Source organism: Schistocerca serialis, chromosome 8, assembly GCF_023864345.2.
Source record: "Schistocerca serialis cubense isolate TAMUIC-IGC-003099 chromosome 8, iqSchSeri2.2, whole genome shotgun sequence".
Lineage (NCBI taxonomy): Eukaryota > Metazoa > Arthropoda > Insecta > Orthoptera > Acrididae > Schistocerca > Schistocerca serialis.
The window spans coordinates 149,371,631-149,397,825 of NC_064645.1; the positions used below are offsets into that span (position 1 = coordinate 149,371,631).

The 26,195-nt window shown below is 42.1% G+C and overlaps 1 protein-coding gene across 1 annotated transcript in view; it reads right to left on the bottom strand.

Moving 5' to 3' along the window:
• Positions 1-26,195, bottom strand: part of LOC126416692 (uncharacterized) — a 469,710-nt gene that overhangs the window by 414,016 nt on the left and 29,499 nt on the right. Inside the window, exons 4-5 of the mRNA XM_050084494.1 lie at positions 18,626-19,122; positions 3,995-4,094 (exon numbers count right to left, since the gene is read on the bottom strand). Of these exons, the coding sequence (XP_049940451.1) occupies positions 3,995-4,094; positions 18,626-19,122 (597 nt within the window). The remainder of the gene's footprint in view (positions 1-3,994; positions 4,095-18,625; positions 19,123-26,195) is intronic.

Below are 26,195 nucleotides of genomic sequence, written 5' to 3' on the forward strand. Positions count from 1 at the left end.
AAAAAAGTAATATCAAAAACTTCGCCAACAAGGTAAATGAAAGAATTGGAGAAATCTGTTGTGTTAAAATCTCTGAAGTGGAATTAACTGTGACCTCTCGACAAAGGTGTGTGGACTGAAAAAGCAAAAACAAGAAAACTAGATAGGTTTTTAAAAATTGAAAGAAATAAATTTTCCTTAAAAATTTTGTTCCTGTATGCCAAGACTGTATCCACCAAGTATTCCACTGAATACGCGTATTATTTTGATAACAGCTGTCGGTACAAGCTGTGCAGACTCTCATTCGACAGTCAGAACATACGTGTACTTAATATGACTGAGCCTGACTACACAAACACTCTAACAATTGACGTTAGCTTTACTGATCGCAGCCACAGGAGACGGCGGTAAATATATGGTTTGCACTACCGCTCCGAGCTTGCAGTTCAAAATAACTTAACGTGCCTCGTCGCTAAATAGAACGCGTGCAAAAAATCTGCCATTGTCCCGTAATTTCTCTTGTGCCCAGTGGCAGAACTGTATACGACGTTCAAAGTCGTCGCCATGCAATTCCTGGTGCATAGAAATATGGTATGGGTGCAATCGATGTTGATGTAGCATTCTCAACACCGACGTTTTTGAGATTACCGATTCTCGCGCAATTTGTCTGCTACTGATGTGCGGATTAGCCGCGACAGCAGCTAAAACACCTATTTGGGCATCATCATTTGTTGCAGGTCGTGGTTGACGTTTCACATGTGGCTGAACACTACTTGTTTCCTTACATATGTAAATATCCGGCGAACGGTCCGGACACTTGGATGATGTCGTCCAGGATACCGAGCAGCATACGTGGCACTGGCCCGTTGGGCATTTTGATCAGAATAGCCATACATCAACCCGATCTCGACCTTTTCCGCAATTGGTAAACGATCCATTTTAACACGGGTAATGTATCACGAAGCAAATACCGTCTGCAGTGGCGGAATGTTACGTGATACCACGTACTTATAAGTTTGTGACTGTTTCAGCGCCATCCATCACAAAGCGAAATAAGTGGTCGAACTAAAACATTCATATTTCTTTACGTACTACACGAATATGTAATAAAATGGGGGTTCCTATTTCTAAAAACCGTATTTGATATCCGTTTGACCTATTTCAGCGCCATCTAGCGGGTCAACCATAGCGCCATCTGGTTTCCCCCTTCAAGCTAGACGAGTTTCGTTCTTTGTAGTTGTTTCGTTTGATGCTTATTTCGTGAGATATTTGGCCCGGTCACTATCAGTATATATATAATATATATATATATATATATATATATTACTTTATTTGTAATTTGAACTGTGAGTTTTCAGCCACTTGAAACTTACCTTCTTGATTTTTACCTTTTCTTGTTTGGAGGCCTTCAGCCGTGAAGGAATTGGAGTTTGAAACTCGTAGTTGTAAAAATTCGGCTATGTGCCGCTTTGGCTGCAAATGTGTTATTAAATTACAATAAATTACAGTTTGATGTGAAACTGACCGGCACCTTATTTGGCCCTTTCCACAATCCTAATCACCTGTTCTTCCCAGCGGGTTTTGCGAGCGTCTCAATGTTTTTGTCCAAAATGCAGAATTTTTCTTTTAAAAATTTGTAATAGAGTGATTGGTAATGATACTACTTACTTAGTAACACTTCCTTCCATAATATACATTAAAATGGAAATGAAAAGCGATGGAAACTGTAAGGGTTTGTGAAACTAGCTGCAAGTACTGACGTCGAGATCCCAGGTGTTGCACTGTCGGGTTAAGTATGATTCAAACCAGCTGTGTGTAAAGCCATTAATTTCATAAAACTTAAGCTTTTGTAAGCGAGTAACATGAGATGTAATCAAACCCTCTTTAAAAGATAACAAAAGTACCAGCTGGCGAGATTTCATTACGTAAAGTCTGCACTATTTTATGAGTGAATGTATAACTATGATTCTTATTTGAGCAACCCTCCTGAAATCCTGTGATACGCTAACTGTTCCTACTTAAGCCTGCTACTACTCTTGAGTACATTGCTTTTCGAATATCTTGGGAAAAGGTAAGAAATTCTATAGTAATTGTTAGATTTTACATATTAAGTTAAACAACTTCCGAGAATTCTGTCTGAAATTTCATCAAAACCACGTTTGCTTTTGCTTTTTAGAATTTTTGTAATCGTATTAAATTCAGTGAAGGATGTTGGTGCTACTTATAGTTAGTTGTGGAATTACATTTTTAATATATTGTCTTGGTTCTTCAGCTGAGCCACTGATTTATATTTTTGCTGCAACATTTACAAAGTGATTGTAAAAATTGCTCGCAACTTGTGAATTATCAGTCACAACATTGTCATTTAGTTTGTTATGGAATATTCTAGATTGACTGATTGTTCCTTTTTACAATATCCTGTATAATTTTTATGTTGTTATATGCATTATTTATTTCTGTTGAGACGTTCATATTTGTGGTTTTTTTTTTTACTTTCCTTAAAGCACTACGCTAATTTTTGTAGTATACAAGCAATTTCTGATCTTGACTTAGTCTGCCATTTATGTAAGGTTCCCTCACTTTCTTCCTCGAGATTCTGATTCCTTTAGTTTCGGTGACTTACTTGTTGTTAATTCATCTTCCGCCTAACTTTCTAACAAAGCAGCTACCAATTGTTGACATAAATTGGGAGAAAATTGAATCTGACATTAGCATCTATTTCTGTGTACATCTCATCACATGCCACCTGTCTCAACATACTCTTAAAACATTTTATCCTGTTCTCATTAATAAGCCTCACTGCTTCTTTATGAACCTTCCTTAGGCCTGCACGGTGCCATGTTGTTTACTTCCATTAACTGTGCAGTATGAGCAATAGTCCATTAACAATAGAGAACACATTAATTTTCTTAGTCTGAGCACTGTCTATAAAAAAGTTATCAATCAGTGTCCTACTGTCTTGCTGCACACGAGTTGGAGAAATGACTATTGAAATTAGTTTGAGGCACTCAAATAATAATTCTAGTTCATTTTTTCTGTCCATATCTTTTGAGAAATCTACATTGAAATCTCCACAAACTACTAACTGTCTACACTGAAATCTCCACAAACTACTAATAGTCTGAGATTGCTCAATAATGCATCTAGATGTTGTCATCAATAGCTGAAAGGTTCCTAGAAGGGATCTGTAGTTATTGTCGCCTCAGTTGTATCATGTCTGTGAAACTGTATGCCTTGTTTCACGACAAGACCAAAACGAGGTGCCGGTCTTGGAATTATTTCAACGTACACATTTAATCCCGTGGGGAAAGTACCCCATACGGAGTAATACCCCATAACAGAGTGGACAAGTGTAGTGATTGCGTCTCCTAAGTGTACTCCTTATTCACGCTGTTTGCATCAGATTACTACTCTGGCACTGCCTTGGTCGACGTTCATACGAAGAGTTGCCTCTGTAACGACAGCTACCAGTTGTGTCATTCCTAAGAGTAGTCATGTTTATGATTCCGAAGTACTGTATGCCGTGATATAGGGGTGCAGCCACCCCGAGCGATGGGGTGAACCAATGTGTGCAACTGGCAGAGTGGTAGAAATTCCGTATACAATGATGTTCTCTTCATAGATATTTTACTGACACCGTTCGTAGAGGGCAAGTAATGACACTGTTCAACACACAACACTTTACTAAAATAAAACCAGCTAAATCTTGTTATTTTAGTGCCACAGAGTTCTAAATTCGCCATAACACATGCGTACTAATTCCAGATTTCGGTTTTCAGCCATTTTATTTAGTTGTGAAACCTGAAAAGAAGACACATACACATGTTCTAACTATATTTTTGCACCTGATATGAGTTCTAAAAACGTGTTTGCCAATCGGAACATATATTCAGTATACAGACATATTAATAGTATTGAAGTTTAACTTCCTTACCAACTTACTCACTTGAACGCATGCATACACAAACCATATTACGAGCCACCCTGATCGAAATAGCAAGACACACACACTTACCGCTACAATTCCAAAAGAATGCAAACAAATATTTAGTGCATTCGTAAGCAACAGGACATAGACAGATGCGCTCAGCACGATTTCCAGATCATTGATGTACCTGAAAATAATAACATATTTTACTGCTGTGCTCCATATATCAATAAGATACACATTATGCTATGACACCTGATCTCTGCCTCGTGATGACTGGGTGTTGTGTGATGTCCTTAGGTTATTTAGGTTTAAGTAGTTCAAAGTTCTAGGGGACTGATGACCATAGATGTTAAGTCCCATAGTGCTCAGAGCCATTTGAACCAATGACACCTGATTTATACTTTATTGGTATGTATCACAACTAGTTCCATAATCGCTCATCATCAAACTTTGTATAATAACCGATACTAATAATGTAACTGTTCACTGCTTCCTCGATCCGCTGGCCTAGGGTCATGCCTAGAATTTGATGGTGCCGGGATCTGAACTGGTGCCATCTGCTGGGGCTGGGAGGGGACAACGTACTCTCTCACTTCTCTTTTGTATACGGAAAACTTAAGATTTTGTTACAACCTTACACACCTTGAGCGAGACTCTAGAAAGTTAACGACTGAGCAGATGTTGATGGAGCCTGGTAGGGCGATAAAAGCATGAGGTACTTTTATGGTTCTTAGCTCTCAGAAACAGCATGTTGGAAGTTGAATGCAATTGACGGCGAGCCCATACCTCAGTAAATCTTGCCGGAGAGGTCCACAGCCAGACAGGGCAGACAGAGCAGCCCCTAGTCGAGACAGGTCTCCAGCAGAAAATTTGCTGAGCTACCTGCCATGGCGCCAGTGGAAGGCTGGGCTGGGGGAAATGGACTGTAGGGATGCGTCTACATAGTGGAGTCGTGAACCGGGCATTGTGTGTAGAGCCATGCATGATAAAAATTCACAAGATTTCGTGTTCGCCAGTATTGGAAATAGGCCTGTGACCCACGTCCATTAGCCGCCTCGGTTGTATAAGAAACTCCAGCGTCTGAGAAACGTTGAGAGAATCTTTATCACAGCCCATAGCTAGGACTAACATGCTCCAAGGCACAGACGATTTAAATAAAGGTCTTTAAGGTTATATCTGTTCGCTTGTTGCCATGGGAAGCGACACATCTTCGGGGAAAAACATCTTCCACCCGTGCGAAAACTTAAAAAAAAGCCAGCAATTGGCAGTTTCTTTCTTTTACAGAGATGAAGGTTTCCTAACTCTTGCCCTGGTTCGACAGGATTTGTGCTGTCGTCTGGAAGGGAAGATTTAGCGCCTCTAAAGCCCTGTGATTGGCGCAAGACGTGGTGAAGGCAGTGTCGTTCGTGCACTTTGCGGGAAAACGGAAATTTTTTATCTAGAGAGGTGCGAAGGCAATCATTAGATTTACTCCTGGTATGCAATACTTTTCTTACAAATGACTTATTAAATAATGTAATGTCACACTGTTCACTCATATCTCACAGTCAGTCACTGCACACACTATACACACATTGTTTCATAACACTTCACTCACTACACATACACACACACACACACACACACACACACACACACACACACACACATTGGTGATCTCTGGGCCATTTTCTGTACCCCAACTTCCCATTTGCTATCCTGAAAAATTGAGTCAGTATCCCTCCATAATGAGTAAGATATTGAGCTCAGAAAGAGGAAGGGGTGTTAGTATTGTGCTGTGCATAGCTTGGGGGTAAGTATTCTAGAAAGGAAAGAAGAAGGAAAAAATAAATAAATAAAGTGAAGGTGTTATGTGGAATGTTGGACGCTTTATAATCATTATTATTATTATTTATTTGTATACCATTGTCCGTCTACGGAGCGTAGCGGTAGTGTTACCGCCTACCACGCTGGGGGCCCGGGTTCGAATCGCTGCAGGGGACTGGGTGTTGTGTGTTCTTCATCATCATTGACTCGCAAGTCGCCGAAGTGGCGACAACTAAAGAGGACTTGCAATATGGCGGCCGAACTCCCCGAATGGGGCCTCCCAGCCTTAATACCATACCATCATTTCATTTCATGTATAACATTTTTTATCAAACCCCTGCTCTGCTTTATCTAAGTAATCCTTCAATGTATAAAATGTAGTGCATAACAGGTCGGTACTGCATAACGGTCTGGAAGCATCTTCTGGTCGAAGCTCTGGAATGTGTGGTTGGTGCTTGGGACCTGTGCTGAGACTGACTTCACTTGCAAGTAATTAGACTGGAGAGTCTGCGGTGAATTTCTTACTGTACCAACACTGTGGCTTCAAACTTCTCGGACTATTCGTTTGCTGAGGGCACACTTATTTGTTTTTGGTTTACCAGTCTCGAAGTTTGGTATCCTTGTGCCCTCTGTCGTATAAGTGAGCCAAATTGGTTCTTGGTACGACCAGCGAACGGGTGTGTCACACACTGAAATCTACTGTGATTTCAGGGCTCTGGTAGAGAGTGAATTGCGGTCCGCCTGCCTGATCGCTGGACTGTGAGATTTTTCCATTTCTTCCGTGGCCGCGGTCGATTCACAGGTGCTGCCTCAACGTCTCGTCACCGCCGTGCATTTCTCGACAGCTGGAATTTACATCACCGCACAAAGTAAACAGGGTAACATACTGCTGCACTGGCCCTATCAGGGAGTACAGATCTCAAACACCACTTGCTCTCAGCTGCACCTACGAGGTGCGACAGTAATGAGATTGATGTGAAAAAAAATGTTGCTTACTGTTTTAGTCAAGTTTACTGTTTTCTCCTTCAAAGTAGTTCCCTTCTGATTGCACACACTTCTTCCAGCGCTTTTGCCATTGATGGTAACATTTCTCGAACTAATCTTCTGTAATATCCTCCAAGACCTTCGTCACAGCTTTTTGGACATCTTGGGTTGTTTGAAAATGGTGTCCCATGACCGCCGTTTTGACTTTTGCAAATAGAAAAATGTCGCACGGAGCGATATTTGATGAATAAGGTGGCAGTAGTAATACTGAAATTTGTTTCGAGGTTAAAAATTGCTCTACTTACAGAGCAGTGCATTATCGTGATGCAGAATCCAATTATCAACAATGTAGGAACGGACACGAAGAACTCTTTTACGAAGTCTTTCTAAAATTTCTTTGTAGTAATATTAGTTAAGTGTTTGTCCAGGAGGCACCCACTCTTTATGAACAATTCCCTTGGAATCAAAGAAGCACACAGGCATGCATTTCACTTTTGACTTTGACATGCGAGCCTTTTATGGTCTGGGTGATCCCTTTGAGCACCATTGAGAACTTTGGCACTTTGTCTCTGGATCGTACTGAAAGAACTAACTATGATCACCAGTGATAACACGGCTCAACAATTCCGGATTGATTTCCGTTTGCTCTAACAGATCGGCTGCCATATTTTTCCGTGTTTCTCGCTGTTGTGGTGTGAGATTTTTGGGGACCATATTTGCACAAATCTTTCTCATACCAAGATCTTCAGTTATTATTAGACGAACCGTTTCTCGATTGATGTTCACTTCTTCTGCAATCATTTTCACGGATAATCTTCGATCAGATCGTACGAGTTCACGCATCCTGGCCAAGTTGACATCCGTCCTTGACGTTGATGGTCATCCACTGCGGTCTTCATCTTCAGCATTCGTTCTGCCTTCACTAAACATTTTATGCCAACGAAAAACGTGAGCTCTTGACATAACTACCTCTCCAAAAGCCTTCTGAAGCTTACCGTAAGTTGTCGTCGCGTTTTCACCCAATTTAACGCAAAAAGAAATGGAATACCTTCGCGCAGTATTATGCCGTTCCATTTCCGTGACGATAGACACAAACACGATTTAACTTATTACAGCACAACTTATAAGTGAGCAGTGGCAAAAGTGTGCTTCTTGGACTAGAAGCAGCTTATAGACCAAGGTCAAAGATATTCTGCCTATGCAAGCCCGCAGGGTTGCCACATCTTGCAAAGAAAACCAGTCTCATTACTTTACTGTCGCACCTCGTATATTGAGAATCTTCTGTAGATTATCAATCAAAGTCTGCTCAGTGTCAGATCAATTCAGATTGCGTAATCCACATTTTAGGGCCAAGTACGTGACTCATTTCTGCCACCCAGGATCCGTGTCCATTTTTCTCTTAACTCAAATGTTAGTTGTTTACAGCATTCAATCAGTGACTATGATTTATGTCTGTTTTTTCTTTTGAAAAACAAATGTTGTTAGTAAACTAAATTTTGTATACCTTCTGAATCAATTTATATAGTCACCCCAAGGGTTAGCTTTCATTGTGGCGTCCCATGCTAGGATAACTTTTATCGCCTCCTGCTGACTTGGAAGCTTTGGTTTTCGAGTGCAGACGATAATTTGAAGATGTTCAAAGTCAATATATAGGGCAATTCGGTAAAAATGTAGCAATCTAAGATGAGGAACCACAGTTTGGAAACAACCAAGTCGAAAAGTATGAGCGATAATTTACTCATGTTCCACCTTAGCCTAATGCAGAACCTAGACTAAGGGCCCCAACTTCCGAACCATGATCATGAGGTACAGAATTCCCTTTGAATACTCAGCAATATCCTCAGGTGATAAAGACTGTTGATGGACCAGTAACGGCGCACTAAGTCGATATCAGAGAGACCAAAAATTCTGAGTAATAATGAATTTTACTTACCCGCACAAGTTTCACATGTTGCTACATTTACATTTGTTCAGAATAACGACCAGCAGAGTCTGTGCGGGCATGGCATGTTATCACAAATTTCCGTCGTACCCAATGGTACGCATGCGACAGTATGTGCTGCCATTATGTTCCAAAATGTCACACTAAAAAATCGAACTTTTGTGTGGTTCATAAGGCGGATTCTGTTGGTGACAAAAAGATACGGTCAGTTGCTTTCAATAGACCTTGTGCTACAGACCATTTGTACATCCAACAGAAGGATCGTATTATGGTAACTATCCCGCAGAACGAGGTCAAAGTCTGAATACTACACCTTAGGGAAACGAAGCCAATCAGTTGGTTCTTTCTGCAATAGATGTGGCCTACAGTTCACCTTAAATGGCTTACGGCGGCATCATTTAGTTCATTGGCGCTTTCTAGGAAAACCCGAAACAAGTGTTTTTCATCATTTTTTCGGTGTTATCAGTGGATATCTAAATAACAAACGCTCAAATTTTAACGGCATGTTCTGTCCAGGCATTTATCTAAAAATATTCCCTAAGATCCGTATCTCAAACACCCTTGAGAATTGTCTTGATATTTTTATCCGTTTCCGGGACACAGAGATTCAAAGTTGTCCTACTTGTACACATAAAATACGCACGTAAAATCAGATGTGAAACAAAAAATTAATTTATAAAGACACTTTAGGGGTAAGAAACTTGCTTTAATGTGTCTCCATTACCGTTATAAGGCTCTCTAATCCCATGTTGAAATACAGCCAAAGGCAAAATTTTTGTGCATGTGAAATACACTCTTAGGTTTAAAATTAATTTTGGTTATTTCTATTCCACGTTAGTAAACTATCAAAATTTTACTGACCCATAAAATTCTTTTAATGTGAACGACATATCCTGCTGTTTCAAGGAAAAAACGGAACCATGGGAGAAATGCTCCCCTTAGAACACAAAAAGGCGAATATGCTACTTTTTAATATACTCTGACTGAAAACTGCGGTAGCAGCTGCTTGATTCTAGGTTCCTCGTCACCTTTAAGAATGTTCCCAAAAATTTTGACGTGTGAACATAGTTGCGCTTTTTTATACAGAGGGAGAAGGAGATAATGGCAGTGGGAAAGAGACAGAGAGGTAATAAATACTGGAAGATAGTAGACAGTGTTTGTACTTTAGAGAGTGTGTAGGAGGCAATGGCAGTATGAGAGAAAGAGAGCGAAACCATGATTGTGGAGCTCGGTTGACAGTGACAGAACAGTCCTACGAAAGTAGTGAATGGCGCAGTACCTGTGGGAGAGAAATAAAGAGAAGGTGGAAGTTGAAGTAGGTGAGAACCAGTAACAAAGAGAGACAGGCTCTACCACAATGACTATGAGGAAGAGAGAGATAATGGCAGTGAGAAGACACAGCAACAGTGGGAGTGAATGAATGAGATTGCAGCAGTAAGAGAGAGACAGTGACAGTGAGAGAAGACAGTAGTAGCAGGACAGTACGGAGGAGGTTGTGGCTGTGAGACAAGCGACAGTGGAAGTTAGAGATATTCATAGAGATGATGACAATGAGTTGGGCTGAATAACTGAGTGAGCAAGAACTGACAAGTTGGAGTGGATGGGTATTAGGGGCTTACAGCAATGGACTAGTGGGTATGACTGAGTTACAGTTTGGGGAACTTGTGGGAGTGATAGTTGTGTGTTAAAAAGAGGGCGAGTATGTGCCAAATTTTTTTGGAAAATTTTTATAGGTGCTGAGGAAGTAGGATGAGGCAACCCACTTTTCAGTCAGAATGTTTTGAACAGGAGCATATTCGCCTTTCTCTTCTCAGGAAGGATAGTTTTTCTGCTGGTTCTAATGTCCATGATGTCGTTTGAACAGTGTCGCCAGCAGCGAAAGTTCTTCCCAGGAGATCCTCTTCAGTCTCGACAGGAGTCTTGTAAACCTGACTTTTCACACGGCTTCACAAAAGAAACAAGTACGGCGAGATCAGGTGCACGTACTGGCCACGAACAGTACCTTCTCTGTTCAACCAGTTTTCAGGGAATGACCATTCCGGGTATTATCAGCATATGTGTCGAGCAAAAGCCAAGCTGAGTGACCGTGCAGTTTGAGGCACCATCTAATGGATTGTGCTGCCCCTCCCGCCGGAGATTTGAGTCCTCCCTCGGATATGAGTGTGCGTATTGTTCTTACAAGGGAACCTCCCCATCGCACCCCCCTCAGATTTAGTTATAAGTTGGCACAGTGGATAGGTCTTGAAAAACTGAACACAGATCAATCGAGAAAACAGGAAGAAGTTGTGTGGAACTATGAAAAAAATAAGCAAAATATACAAACTGAGTAGTCCATCTGCAAAATATGCAACATCACAGGAAAGCGCAAGCTTAAAAGCGCCGTGGTCACGTGGATAGCGTGAGCAAGTGCGATACGAGAGGTCCTAGGTTCAAGTCTTCACTTGAGTGACAAATTTTTCTTTCTTTATTTTCGCAAAGTTATGATCTGCCGTTCGTTCATTGACGTCTCTGCTCACTGTAATAAGTTTAGTGTATGTGTTTTGCGACCGCACCGCAAAACCGTGCGATTAGTAGACGAAAGGACGTGCCTCTCCAATGGGAACCGAAAACATTTGATCGCAGGGTCATAGGTCAACCGATTCCTCCACAGGAAAACACGTCTGATATATTCTATACGACACTGTTGGCGGTATGTGCGTCACATGACAGGAATATTTTATGGACCCACCAAACTTGTACACTTGCCGAATGGGTAAAAAGATCCTTCTACCTTGCCCGATTTAGGTTTTCTTGTGGATGTGACAATCACTCCCAAAAAAGTGATGAAAACATAAGAGTTTGTCACATAAATTGCAACAAATGAATGCTACAGTTTCGCAGTCGCACTGTTTTCCCTGTGTTCTGTCAAAACACATGTTTTTAACGTTTTCAAATTTTTCCGTGCGTAGACCGTCAAATCCTGCATATGTCCAAGCAAATCTGAACATGTCCTGGAGTTTTGGAGAGCGAAGTTGATTATGTGTGAGTGCCTGAACTTTGGTAATTGTCTGAAAATTAAAAATTAATCTTGTCACTCGAGGGTAGAATTGAACCAAGGACCTCTCGTTCTGCAGCCGCTCACGCTAACCACGGGACCACGGCGCTTCTGGGCTCACTGGTACCTGTGATGTTGCTTATGTTGCTCATCGACTACTCAGTTTGTATATTTTGCTTATTTTTTTCATAGTTCCACACAACTTCTTCCTGTTTTCTCGATTGATCTGTGTTCAGTTTTTCAAGACCTATCCACTGTGCCAACTTATAACTAAATCTGAGGGGGATGCGATGGGGAGGTTCCCTTGTTAGCATAAGTTAAAGTTTAGTGTGTAAGCTGCGGAACCGCTGACCTCAGCAGTTTGTTTCCCAAGGAATTCACACATTTGAACATATTTTTGTCAAGCAAACTGCAGGCGGAAATTCCGAAATAGTTAGCTGGGGCCATAGGCACAGCAACGGTTTTAGGAGAAATAGTGGCGGTAACTCGAGTCCGAGATAGGAGAAAAAAATTTTTCCCTGACGTACAGCGAAACTGTAAGATGGTTCAAATGGCTCTGAGCACTATGGGACTTAACAGCTGACGTCATCAATTCCCTAAAACTTAGAACTACCTAAACTTAACTAACCTTGGGACATCACACACATCCTAGCCCGAGGCAGGATTCGAACCTGCGACCGCAGCGGTCACACGGTTGCAGACTGAGGCGCCTAGAACCGCTCGACCACACCGGCCGGCCAACTGTAAGAATTGTGGGAAAGTTGGACATGGAGAATGGGGCTGTAGGCAAAGTGAAGGGCATAATATAGTAGGACTTATTAGGAATAATCAGTTGTTGAACAACAATGATAACGCCAGAAGCGCTGATCGGTGATCCTAATAATTTTTAACGTGACTGTAGTGTATGCAGAAACGGAATCTTGCTTGATTGGCATAGTGGATGGAAGTTTTTAATACAAACAGATGCACACGTGTTTGTGGTAGGTTGGGACGTCGTGAGCAAGAGCCAGTTAAACCCTCTTCAGTATATGTTATGTGGCGTTGTGGGTACGGTGCACATTCGCTAGGTTGCACAATATTATGTTTTCAGTTGGGGGCAAAATGTTCTACGAATGTATTGAAATTTTATCTCACATAGGTGACTGCGCCATCTTGAAGTTACATTTTCTTTATGACTTCACGCTAAAATTGAACTTGGGAAGCGTGTCACAGGACTTCGTGGGACATTGTTCCATCTGGGGAAAACAGTCATCAGTGACACACTACAACAAGGTTCACCTATCTTAAAAGATGAACGAATTAGGCTGTATCCAAGCACACTAAGGATCAGTGTGCGTAATACAGTACTGCAGGATACATGGAAACTGCAAGGATTAGCGTAGTAACAAAGTACCCTATAAGGTAGTGTGTGTGGTTGTGCCACTGGGAGAAAAACACGAATTACATAAAGCAGGATTTTATTTTTTCCACCAGAGCATTTTACTTGTATGGATGGTAGGCAGTGACTGGTTAGTACCAGTCGATGTTGATAGTTTTTGGACCAAGGGCATGGATTTCTCTAAAGATTGTCGGTCGCTAATTTAAATGCTCTAGGTAAAGATGATCTAGGTAGGATCAATTTGGACCTTAACTATAAGCAAGCCACCAGTATAACTTCATTACATAAGAAAGTGAAGCACTCATAATGAATAGAGGAAGCAGTGATGGATAATCATTAATAGAGTTTAAAGGGTTATTTAGTCCTCGTGGGTATTTACCAGCTACACTGGTGATGCAACACAGAATCACAACTCTGAATGAATGAATGACCATTATGCCACAAGCTACATCAGGTGCCCCATCAACTACAGCTACTGATGGAGCAGTACACTGATCAGCAATTAGGACACAGTGTCATTGAGGAATGTACCCACTGATGGGATGTCAAAAACGATCAGCATATTCCACTGCAAAGGCTGCCGGATGCCAGTAACCCTTTTCAGATGATTTTAGTGGATATTTTAGGGCCTTTTTCACAAACACCAGCGTGGACTGGCGTGGCGCTGCTCGCTCTTCCCATTGGCGCGCGGTCAGTGCCTTCTTGATACTGTTTTGCGGCGCTGCGCTGGTTGGAGGCAGTCGACGCAAAGGACTACATAGAAAATTTGACACATGGAACTCTGGTGCGGATGGCCAAAGTTGTTAAGGCGACAGATGGTCATAAGCGGGAAATCCGGACTTAGAGTCGCGATCTCGTACAAATTTTCAACTTTCACTACTGGCTAGTGGATGTATACCCAAAACAGCCGACATCAAGTGGTTATCAGTCAGCGAATAAATATCTAAAAATGCAGGTGTGTGTGTGGATACTGTCTTCGAAATATGTTGCGAACAGAGTTAGTTGTAAGAAACAAACAAACCGTCATGTATAATGCGGCTGTTTCTCACGCATCTCAGTGTTTACGACGTCACATCTCCTGAACTATGTGACGGACAGTGATATAATTTTGCAGGTACATTCCGTGGTGTAGTGGATAGTTTCTGCAAAATGTGTTGCCAATAGACTTAGCAGTAAATTAAGTAAAAATTAGAACGTCGCGCGCGATGGGCAGTTTTACTGCACGAACCGCGATAACGTAGTAAGCGACAAACTTCCTTTGTTTCTTCATTTTCTGATATGTGTCACCGAGGAAAAGTTCCATTAAGCTTTCAAATAATGTGCAAAGTCGCTAAGTGCTCTCATTCTCAAAGACGGGATGAATATATGATGCGTATTTGCGCGCATTGCGTTACACGGTTTTATCAGCCTTACATCCGCCCCTTTGAGAGATAGATGGTTATTACTCTCACACTTCTTTCCAGATAGCAAATGATGTGTATACCAAGTTTGGCTGAAATCCACAGAGTAGTTTCTGAGGAGATGATGAACAACAATACTTTACAGATTTGTCTTGGTACTGTAGTGAGGTGTGGATTTGTTTTGTTTAGATTCGCAGTGTGTTGAAGATTATGTGTTTTTTGTTTACCTTATCGTATGAATGTGGTGTAGTAAGGCGTCGAGTATTTTCTGGTGGTATGACTGTGGTCACAGCTGTTGAAACAACATCTTTATTTTGTGAAAGCAGCAAATAAAGAGGAAAGAAGGTATTTATAAAGTATTTGCAGAAATGAAAAGAAAAGTATACGGAAAAAGAAAAACCCACAGTAGGAATTAAAGATCAGGAAGAAGAAATGAAAATTATGAACTTTGCTGCTGGCATTGTAATCCTGTAAGAGACAGCAAAGGACCATGAGAAGCAGTTGAAAGGAATGGGCAACGTCTTGAAAGGAGCATGTAAAATGAACATCAATAAAAGCAAAACAGGAATAATCAAGTACAGCCGAATTAAATCAGGTAACGCGACGGAATTACATTAGGAAGCGAGACAGTTAAAGTAGTAGATGAGTTTTGTTACTTGGACGCCGAAATTAACTGATTATGGCTGAAGTAGAGAGTATATAAAATGCAGACTGAAAATGGTAAGAAAAACGATTCAGAAGAATAAAACTTTATTGACATCGAATATAGAATTAAGTGTCAGGAATTCCTTACGGAAACTACTTGAATGGAGTGTAGCCATGCATAAAAGTGAAACAGTTTAGACAAAAAGAAAATAGAAGCTTCCGGAATGTGCTGCTACAGAAAAATGGTGATGATTACATGGATAGGTCACACGACTGATTAGGTAATACTGAATAGAATTCGAGAGCATAGACATTTGTGGTACAACCTGACTAAAAGAAGGTATCGGTTGACACAACACAATCTGAGATCTCAAGGGGTCACCAATTTAGTGTTAGAAGGAAGTGTGGGGGGTAAAAACCGTAGAGGGAGGCCAAGAGATGCCTTTAGTAAGCAGAGTCAGAATGATGTAGGTTGTAGTAGTTATTCGGAGATGAAGAGGCTGTTACAGGTTAAAGCAGTAAGGAAAGCTTGATTAAACCACTCTTCGGAATGATAATCACAGCAATACCAACAACAGCAACAAAAGTGATGAAATGTATGTTGCAATTAATGGTATACTGATTTAGGAAGGGAATATCGTAACCATATCTGGCAAGAACAATGGCAACGCTAACTAGGACGATCGAGAGTTCCACAGTGTTGTGTGAAATGCAGTTGTTCTTACGAGGGGCCACAGCGGAGGGATGTCAGCAGGACATCCTCGCGCCATACCATATGTCTAAAAGGCAGATCCACACTGGTTGTACTCAGTATACGATTAGGTGGCAGTTATCATGAATTCTAAGGGCAAAGGCGATCTAAGGCTGCAGAACCTTTGGAGCTGCAAGGTAGGGGAATACTGACAACTGGTAACGTTTTGGGGCCATGTTTACGGCTTCAAGCATCTATAACAGCAGTACTGAACCCGATACATTCACTGCTGTACCTTCCCAACAAAGCTTTGTAAGTACACTCAAGAGCCAAAGAAACTCGTACATCCACCTAATAACGTGTAGGGCCCCTCGCGAGCACGCAACACGACGTGACATGGACTTGACTAATGTCTGAAGTAGTGATGGAGGGAACTGAAGCCACGAATGCTGCAGGGTTGTCCGTAAATCCGTAAGAGTACGAGGGGGCGTAGGTCTCTTCTGAAGAACACGTTGTAAGGCATCCTAGCTATGCTCAATAATGTTCATGCCTGGGGAGTTTGGTGGCCAGCGGAAGTGTTTAAACACAGAAGAGTGTTTCTGGAGCCACTTTGTAGCAATTCTAAACCTGTGGAGGGTCGTGTTGTCCTGCTGGAATTGCCCACGTCCCTCGGAATGCACAGTTGAGATGAATGGATGCAGGTGATCAGACAGGATGCTTACGTACGTGTCACCTGTCAGAATCGTATCTAGACGTATCAGGGGTCCCGTACCACTCCAACTGGACTCGCCCCACACCATTGCATAACCTCCACCAGCCTTAACAGTCCCCTGCGGACATGCAGGGTCCATGACACTCGTCCGGCCAGGCAATACGATTCCAGTCATGAACAGGCCAATGTCGATGTTCACAGACCCAGGCTAGGCCTAAAGTTTTGTGTCGTGTAGTCATCTTCGGTACACCAGTAGGTCTTCGGCTCCGAAGGCCCATGTCGATGATGTTCCGCTGAATGGTTCGCACGCTGACATCTGTTGGTGGTCCAGCATTTAAATCTGTAGCAATTTGCGGAAGGGTTGCACTTCTGTTACGTTGAACGATTATCTTCAGTTGTCGTTGGTCCTGTACTTGCAGGATCCTTTTCCGGCCGCAGCGATGTTGGAGATTTCGTATTTTACCGAATTCCTCAAGTTCACGGTACACTCTCGAAGTGGTCATACGGGAAAATCCCCACTTCATCGCTACCTCAGAAATGCTGTGTCCCATCGCTCGTGCGCCGACTATAACACCAGCAGCGGTAACCGATTTAACAGCAGCGCCAGAGATTTGTCGTCTTATATAGACGTTGCCGACCGCAGCACCATTTTCCGTATGTTTACATATTCTGAAATTCAATATGCATGCCTATACCAGTTTATTCAGCACTTTATACCTGCTCAGAGCTTGAAGTTCCTGCACAACACCTTGAATCTCTTACCCCTTCAGTTCTCTAGACCAGTTTACAGCAGCACATAAGGGGTGTTCAATTGCAGGGCAAAATATTTCAATAAATACAGTAGTATCTCAGTAGGTAAGATCAGCAAATGACAGTGATACACGTCTCAATTTTCTGTACCATCTTTGTTCCGGTTCTAGTTTATGCAGCCTATGGCTACCTATGTGGGAAGCCCCCATATGGCTGAAATCCCTGTCCTCCATATACTGACCGAATGGCTCGCTTTTAGAGTGTTGACAGATCATTTGGAACGAGAAGAGGACACAAATACAAAATTTGCACACGCTGCAACAACGCTATGTACCTGTCTAGTAGTGTTTGTCAGTAGTTGTTTGCTACCCGCCGACTAATACTCGCAGGTAACCCCAACAGAATGTGACAGAATTACTGGTTAGTTTTCTCGGGCTGTAACGCGCCAGCCGGTACCCAGCAGGCTCCACGGTCAATTGGGTTCCTAGGTGTCTTTGCGAATCCACAGAACCATCGTTCGTATAAAAGGTGGACAAGAAAACCCCGGAAATATAAGCTGGATTGATGACGTTGGGTTCTCACCACTGGAGAATGCAAGGTTTGCGTGTCGCCGGATCGTAGTCGTAGAATACGAAGCCAACCTTGTAGGATGTTGAGGGTATTTTAAGATGCAGTACAGTATCACAACATGATTCTGTATGCATTTGTCCAGTCCTGCAGACCATATTTAGGCGATAAAACACGATAAAGCACACCATGCTCACCAAGCGAATACTTTCCACAAAAAGGAAGTAACCCACTAAATGGAGTGGGCTGTGACCTCTGCAGATAACAGCCAGATTGATCCCGCTTGTGACCGGTTAGCACTTGCTTGCAGAAAGCATCATCGCACACTTGATGACCTTAGGAGAGCCAACTCGAACATCGGAACAGGGTTGAGAAGCAACATCTCGAATACCTGATAGACAGCATTTAAGCATTAAATACTCGTGATTTTAAGAAGGCTCATATTTTCAGCACTGCTCGTCCCCCCACCTTCTCCCCCCCCCCTCCAGATATGTATGGCTCTGAGCACTATGGGACTCAACTTCTGAGGTCATCAGTCCCCTAGAACTTAGAACTACTTAAACCTAACTAACCTAAGGACATCACACACATCCATTCCCGAGGCAGGATTCGAACCTGCGACCGTAACGGTCTTGCGATTCCAGACTGTAGCGCCTATAACCGCACGGCCACTCCGGCCGGCACCAGATATGTTTACAATTATACATGTGACATAACTGGTTTTCAGACATTTTATATGGTTTATATGAGTGAGTTGTCACAAATGTTACAATATATTTTAGACCTTGAATGAAACAGATACTTACGTTAGAATAACTTCATGATGTTGTATGTTCTTCACTAAACTGCTGTGTAGTTTCCAGTACGTGTCATGTCTATCCAGAACGAAAAGATTGCGCTTAATGTCTGAACTGTACTCGCTGAACACGTAGGCTGTTTGTGATATGCTCACTTCATCAATACTCCTTTCTAGAGCTTGTAGCCCCTTGTCTGGCTCTACTTTTTCTCGCTCACGAGTGTTCGAAAGCCTCATTCCAGCGATATTCTCATTCAGAACAGCTATTTCACCTGCTGCAGAGACTATGAGAATTATCAGAAATATGTCTAGCAGGATGCTCGTCTCCGAAACAGATCCTATGCAAAACGCCTCGATGGCGTAGGTTATTTCGTAGGCAGGCGAATGTTGCACTTCTACGGGAATCCAGAAGATGAGCGGCCTGGTGCCGTTCTCGGCTGGTGGCGACGTGAGGTTCTGTATGAATGGGTCTGCCATCCACAGCATCACCGTCACCGCTGGCATTGACTGAAACACAGAGGTTCACTTTTCAACTTCAGATCCAGTACAAGAAGTCTGACATAGTTCTGTCGAATTCTCCACTGTTTTGTAAACCTAACGTCTAGTGCCAGCTCTCGAAATGTACCCAATCTGTCGTATGGGGACGCAGTACAAGCTGGCACAGACTGCATGTCTGCCAGAAATCCCAAATAGATAGGATCAAGGATTCAACGTGCCCCCATCTTCTACAGTACTGGAGTGACGTATGAATGATGGGAGATTAAAAAGTTGGGGATGAAGCATTTCACTACTTACTGCAGGTAGTGACCCAGCCAGCATGGCTGCCAGATTTTCAATTTTAATGGCTAGAAATCTATGTCCCATAATGGTGACAGTTCATTAAACCAGGATGTAAGCTGCAATCAAAACATGAGTGTCTCTATATTTATGTCATTGATATCAAATTTATGACTCAGTATCCCTGTATCCCGGTACAAAGAATTACACACATTTCAGTCACAAACGTAAAGAGGATGAAATACTTGCAAAGTAAACGTCTACTTTCTTGTGTATGATCGACTTCTGCGATGTATCTGAGTGTAGAAATCACAATGCTCGTAGAATGTCTCTGTCAAAGTACAAATAAATGGTGTCATCTCCCACTTACAATGGAACATAATCCTCTTTGACAAAATGTTCTTACGTCATGTAGTGTTATGTTTACACATTATGTAAGCACAATGAATCTGTAGCATTGTCCTCACAGGCTTACATATTACAACTAGCAGCAATCTTATCTTCATCATTATCACTTAGAACGTACTCTGTCTGCTAAAATCGCAATAAGCTAGCTTTTATATCTTCCATCATCCTTACCTTAATGGCTACAGTTCACAATTCAATACACTCGCTGGATGCTTTTCGAAGATATCCTTATCTTAATTAATAAAATTTATCACACACTATGACATCTCAATCAAACATGGCTACTTAAGAGGAGTTTGACACCATGGCGTTACTGGGGATGTCTAAGAAAGCAGAAAACTGAAAACATCTATATGTGCAGGGACGTTTGTCCAGAAATGTAGATATTAAAAGACACACTGCAGGTCACGCACAAGACATCACAGAATCACACTGGTCTCCCTTGCTTCCACATTTCAATAATTTGGCCCGCACTGCTGGCAGCCCATTTGTGATATTACCACCACCACTGGGTTAGAACAGGAACAGTGACGACATCTGTATTGTAAACAAACAAATTGCCCGAAAGGCTTCTTGTGGCACCCATGCTGTGCTGATGCTGGCCATATAGGCAACACATCACGCCATGGTGCGCGACCACTGCAACTATTGTCCTCCTGCTACATACACAGCTACGCAACTGTCAGTGCGAGTGAGTGCGTGCAGAGGGCTTTTGCCACTCATCTTGATAAACAGACGTTAAGTTCCGTCTACATCTACATTTTCTACATTTATTCTCCACAAGCCACCCAACGGTGTGTGGCGGAGGGCACTTTACGTGCCACTGTCATTACCTCCCTTTCCTGTTCCAGTCGCGTATGGTTCGCGGGAAGAACGACTGTCTGAAAGCCTCCGTGCGCGCTCGAATCTCTCTAATTTTACATTCGTGATCTCCTCGGGAGGTATAAGTAGGGGGAAGCAATATATTCGATACCTCATCCAGAAACGCACCCTCTCGAAACCTGGCGAGCAAGCTACACCGCGATGCAGAGCGCCTCTCTTGCAGAGTCTGCCAATTGAGTTTGTTAAACATCTCCGTAACGCTATCACGGTTACCAAATAACCCTGTGACGAAACGAGCCGCTCTTCTTTGGATCTTCTCTATCTCCTCCGTCAACCCGATCTGGTACGGATCCCACACTGATGAGCAATACTCAAGTATAGGTCGAACGAGTGTTTTGTAAGCCACCTCCTTTGTTGATGGACCACATTTTCTAAGGACTCTCCCAATGAATCTCAACCTGGTACCCGCCTTACCAACAATTAATTTTATATGATCATTCCACTTCAAATCGTTCCGCACGCATACTCCCAGATATTTTACAGAAGTTACTGCTACCAGTGTTTGTTCCGATATCATATACTCATACAATAAAGGATCATTCTTTCTATGTATTCGCAATACATTACATTTGTCTATGTTAAGGGTCAGTTGCCACTCCCTGCACCAAGTGCGTATCCGCTGCAGATCTTCCTGCATTTCGCTACAATTTTCTAATGCTGCAACTTCTCTGTATACTACAGCATCATCCGCGAAAAGCCGCATGGGACTTCCAACACTATCTACTAGGTCATTTATATATATTGTGAAAAGCAATGGTCCCATAACACTCCCCTGTGGCACGCCAGAGGTTACTTTAACGTCTGTAGACGTCTCTCCATTGACAACAACATGCTGTGTTCTGTTTGCTAAAAACTCTTCAATCCAGCCACACAGCTGGTCTGATATTCCGTAGGCTCTTACTTTGTTTATCAGGGGACAGTGCGGAACTGTATCGAACGCCCTCAGGAAGTCAAGAAAAATAGCGTCTACCTGGGAGCCTGTATCTAATATTTTCTGGGTCTCATGAACAAATAAAGCGAGTTGGGCCTCACGCGATCGCTGTTTCCGGAATCCATGTTGATTGCTACATAGTAGATTATGGGTTTCCAAAAACGACATGATACTCGAGCAAAAAACATGTTCTAAAATTCTACAACAGATCGACGTCAGAGGTATAGGTCTATAGTTTTGCGCATCTGCTCGACGACCCTTCTTGAAGACTGGGACTACCTGTGCTCTTTTCCAATCATTTGGAACCTTCCGTTCCTCTAGAGACTTGCGGTACACGGCTGTTAGAAGGGGGGCAAGTTCTTTCGCGTACTCTGTGTAGAATCGTATTGTATCCCGTCAGGTCCAGCGGTCTTTCCTCTGTTGAGTGATTCCATTTGCTTTTCTATTCCTTGGACACTTATTTCGATGTCAGCCATTTTTTCGTTTGTGCGAGGATTTAGAGAAAGAACTGCAGTGCGGTCTTCCTGTGTGAAACAGCTTTGGAAAAAGGTGTTTAGTATTTCAGCTTTACGCGTGTCATCCTCTGTTTCAATGCCATCATCATCCCGGATTGTCTGGATATGCTGTTTCGAGCCACTTACTGATTTAACGTAAGACCAGAACTTCCTAGGATTTTCTGTCAAGTCGGTACATAGAATTTTACTTTCGAATTCACTGAACGCTTCACGCATAGCCCTCCTTACGCTCACTTTGACATCGTTTAGCTTCTGTTTGTCTGAGAGGTTTTGGCTGCGTTTAAACTTAGAGTGAAGCTCTCTTTGCTTTCGCAGTAGTTTCCTAACTTTGTTGTTGTACAACGGTGGGTTTTTCCCGTCCCTCACAGTTTTACTCGGCACGTACCTGTCTAAAACGCATTTTACGATTGCCTTGAACTTTTTCCATAAACATTCAACATTGTCAGTGTCGGAACAGAAATTTTCGTTTTGATCTGTTAGGTAGTCTGAAATCAGCCTTCTATTACTCTTGCTAAACAGATAAACCTTCCTCCCTTTTTTTATATTCCTACTAACTTCCATATTCAGGGATGCTGCAACGGCCTTATGATCACTGATTCCCTGTTCTGTGCATACAGAATCGAAAAGTTCGGGTCTGTTTGTTATCAGTAGGTCCAAGATGTTATCTCCACGAGTCGGTTCTCTGTTTAATTGCTCGAGGTAATTTTCGGATTGTGCATTCAGTATAATGTTACTCGATGCTCTGTCCCTATCACCCGTCCTAAACATCTGAGTGTCCCAGTCTATATCTGGTAAATTGAAATCTCCCACACAGCGCCAGCAGGAAAAGATAAATTTCTCTTCATGATGGCCATTAGAGACAGAATATATAGGTAGCGCCGTAATTTTTTAACTGGTCTCTTATCCGTCTCAGTGCTTTCGAAGAATAAGATGTTATTAACATCCCACTACCCTCAGGTATGTACTACTTGTAGCACGGTATCCCTGTACAAATAATTACACACATTTCAGTCACAAACGTTAAGAGGATGAAATACTTGCACAGTAAACGTCTACTTTCTTGTGTATGATCGACTTCTGCGATGTATCTGAGTGTAGAAATCACAATGCTCGTAGAATGTCTCTGTCAAAGTACAAATAAATGGTGTCATCTCCCACTTACAACGGAACATAATCCTCTTTGACAAAATGTTCTTACGTCACGTAGTGTTATGTTTACACATTATTTAAGCACAATAAATCTGTAGCATTGTCCTCACAGGCTTACATATTACAACTAGCAGTTGCACGGCAGCCAACCCACCAAGTTTCTTCTGCACAGACGCATACAGACGTTTTTAAACTGTAATAATAATTGTTATTGCATTGTCTGACCGGCAGAGGGTGACGGGGTACAAAACTGAATGAGATCTATAAAAGAAATTAGACAGTTCTATTTAGAGCATATCCTGTAGTTAATACGGGATTCTACAGGAATTTAGGTTACTAATAAACAGACATTGGTTAGTATAACATCTGAGATGAGCATTACTTAGTCTTAAAGTATCTTCTTACGAGGTTCTTCACACACAGTGCAAAGATGCTTTAACAGTATGTAAAGATTTACGGTTTTAATAAATACATTTTGTTCATGTGCTGTTTGGTAGCGGAATGGTGGCCGAGCGGTTCTAGGCGCTACAGTCTGGAATCTGCGACCGCTACGGTCGCAGGTTCGAATTCTGCCCCGGGCATGGATGTGTGTGATGTACTTAAGTTAGTTAGGTTTAATTAGTTCTTAGTTCTAGGGGACTGATGACCTCAGAAGTTAAGTCCCATAGTGCTCAGAGCCATTTGAGCCATTTTTGTAGCGGAATGGTCTATATGATTTCCTTTCATATCGGATTTCAGATACAGTAGCGTACATCTCCTCTGACAGTGCACGTGCACACAATAGGAGATTTCATTACAAATAATATTAACTATACGTTATTCCTCAAAAAACATGGAAGAATGGATTACATTTACAACTTATACGTAAAAGATAACACGGAGTCACAAAATGATTCTTTACTTTTGCAGTAGTTAGGAACTAAACAAATGTGCATATTGTAACACTGGAAGCTCCATAAAGCTTTCTCTTGTCGATTCTAGTGTCTATACAAAGGTTGTACCGAAAATCAGATGTGTAACACCCGCATACCTCCTTACAATATGTGTTTGAGGGTACCTGCACCACACAGCCACACGCCCACATTCTCTTTACGTGGAAGGAATGATATCCGGTAAACCTCCGTATTAGCTCTTATTTCCTGGTGTGGGATGTGTAGGAGGAAGTACTGTGTTGCTTGGAACATACTCTATCGGATTTTCAAAAGTAGGTCGTCTCCATGATGCAGAACGCTTCCCTCGCAGAATCTACTACAGGAGACCCCCTGAATAAATAATTGTGTGTATGTCGTTAACTTTGGGTCTATTAAGGTGATCTGATAATGGTTCCAAGCAGACAAGCAATTTACACAAAGATGTCGGTTGAACAAGTATTCTGTAACCCTGTTCTTTCGTGGATGGATTATATTTCATTATGATTCAACCAAACGAATCTGAGCCCATGGCATAGGCTTTTCGCTTATAAAGTCAGTCCACTTTAGATTGCTCCTGACGATTACCCTTACACATAATGTGGCAATCATTGTTTCAACCATATTGTGAGTCAACCATATGTGCAGTACGTCACATTTGTTTACATTCAGTCTCGGTACCAGTCGTTGATCCTGTGCACCTCACTACAGTTTTCTGATGCTGTTATCCCCTTATAGGAAACAACACCGTCCACGAATAGCCTACAACTACAAAACTATACTCCACGGTGTACGGTGCATGGCAGAGCGTACGTTATAAAAGTGTTATGGTTTTTTTCTGATATTCCACTCTCATGTACTGGTACAGGAAGAAAATAGTTGTCTGTATGTCTCTGTACATGCTTTAACCACTCTTATCTCATTCTCAAGAATGGTACGTCATTCATACGACGGTGGTGGCACAATGCTATCACAGTCTTCCTTTAAAGCAGTTTATTTAAATCCACCGAATAGGTATTTGCAGAAATCTTTTTTCCCAGCAATTCCACGAGCTTTTCTGTCACTTTTAAGAAATAAATCTAACAATCTGATGTGAGCCTCACAGCATCATGGAGCTATAAAGACTATCCAGTGGATCATTTACGTGAATGCAGCTGCTTGCGTGGCAGCCACAACCAATCACGTAAAGCGGTTTTACCTTTAGTAATGTCCGCCCCCGGTAGCTGAGTGGTCAGCGCGACAGAATGTCAATCCTAAGGGCCCGGGTTCGATTCCCTGCTGGTTTGGAGAGTTTCGTCGCTCAGGGATTGGGTGTTGTGTTGTCGTCATCATCATCATTTCATCCCCATTGACGCGCAAGTCGCCGAAGTGGCGTAAAATCGAAAGACTTGTACCCGGCGAACGGTCTACCCGACGGGAGGCCCTAGTCACACGACATTTATACCTTTAGTAATGTTTTGTAAGCAATTTCTATCTATACGAAAGTAATGGTATATCTACAAGACACATGCAGGTTGCTCATTGTAGTATGCTAAGGCTGGTCACAGATAAGCGAAATAGAGTACCGGCTGACTGTAGCGAATTGCAGAGGATCGAAGATTGGCAGAGAGACTGGAAGTTTATACTGGATGCAAATAAATGTAACATAGTGCATACATTGAAGAATAAATCCAGTACTCTTCTGTTACATTGTTGCAGAGAAATCACTGGAAACAGTAACTGCCTAATGAGGAATGACTACATAACAGAATGTAAGAAAAGCAGATTCCGCACTTTTACTCGTAGTCGGACACTTTAGGAATTATAACTACTAAGAAAAAGATGTGGTTTACAAAACACTACTACTGATGAAATCGCTTTGCTGCGGTTGGTTTTGTTTGGCCTGCGAAGTAGCTGCATCGATGTAAGTGATCCACTCGACAGTGCTGGAAGCGCCGTAATGCAGAAAGGGTCATATAAAGTTGGTACACCCCACTCGAAAAACTTAACAGAGAAGCTTGGGGAATCCCT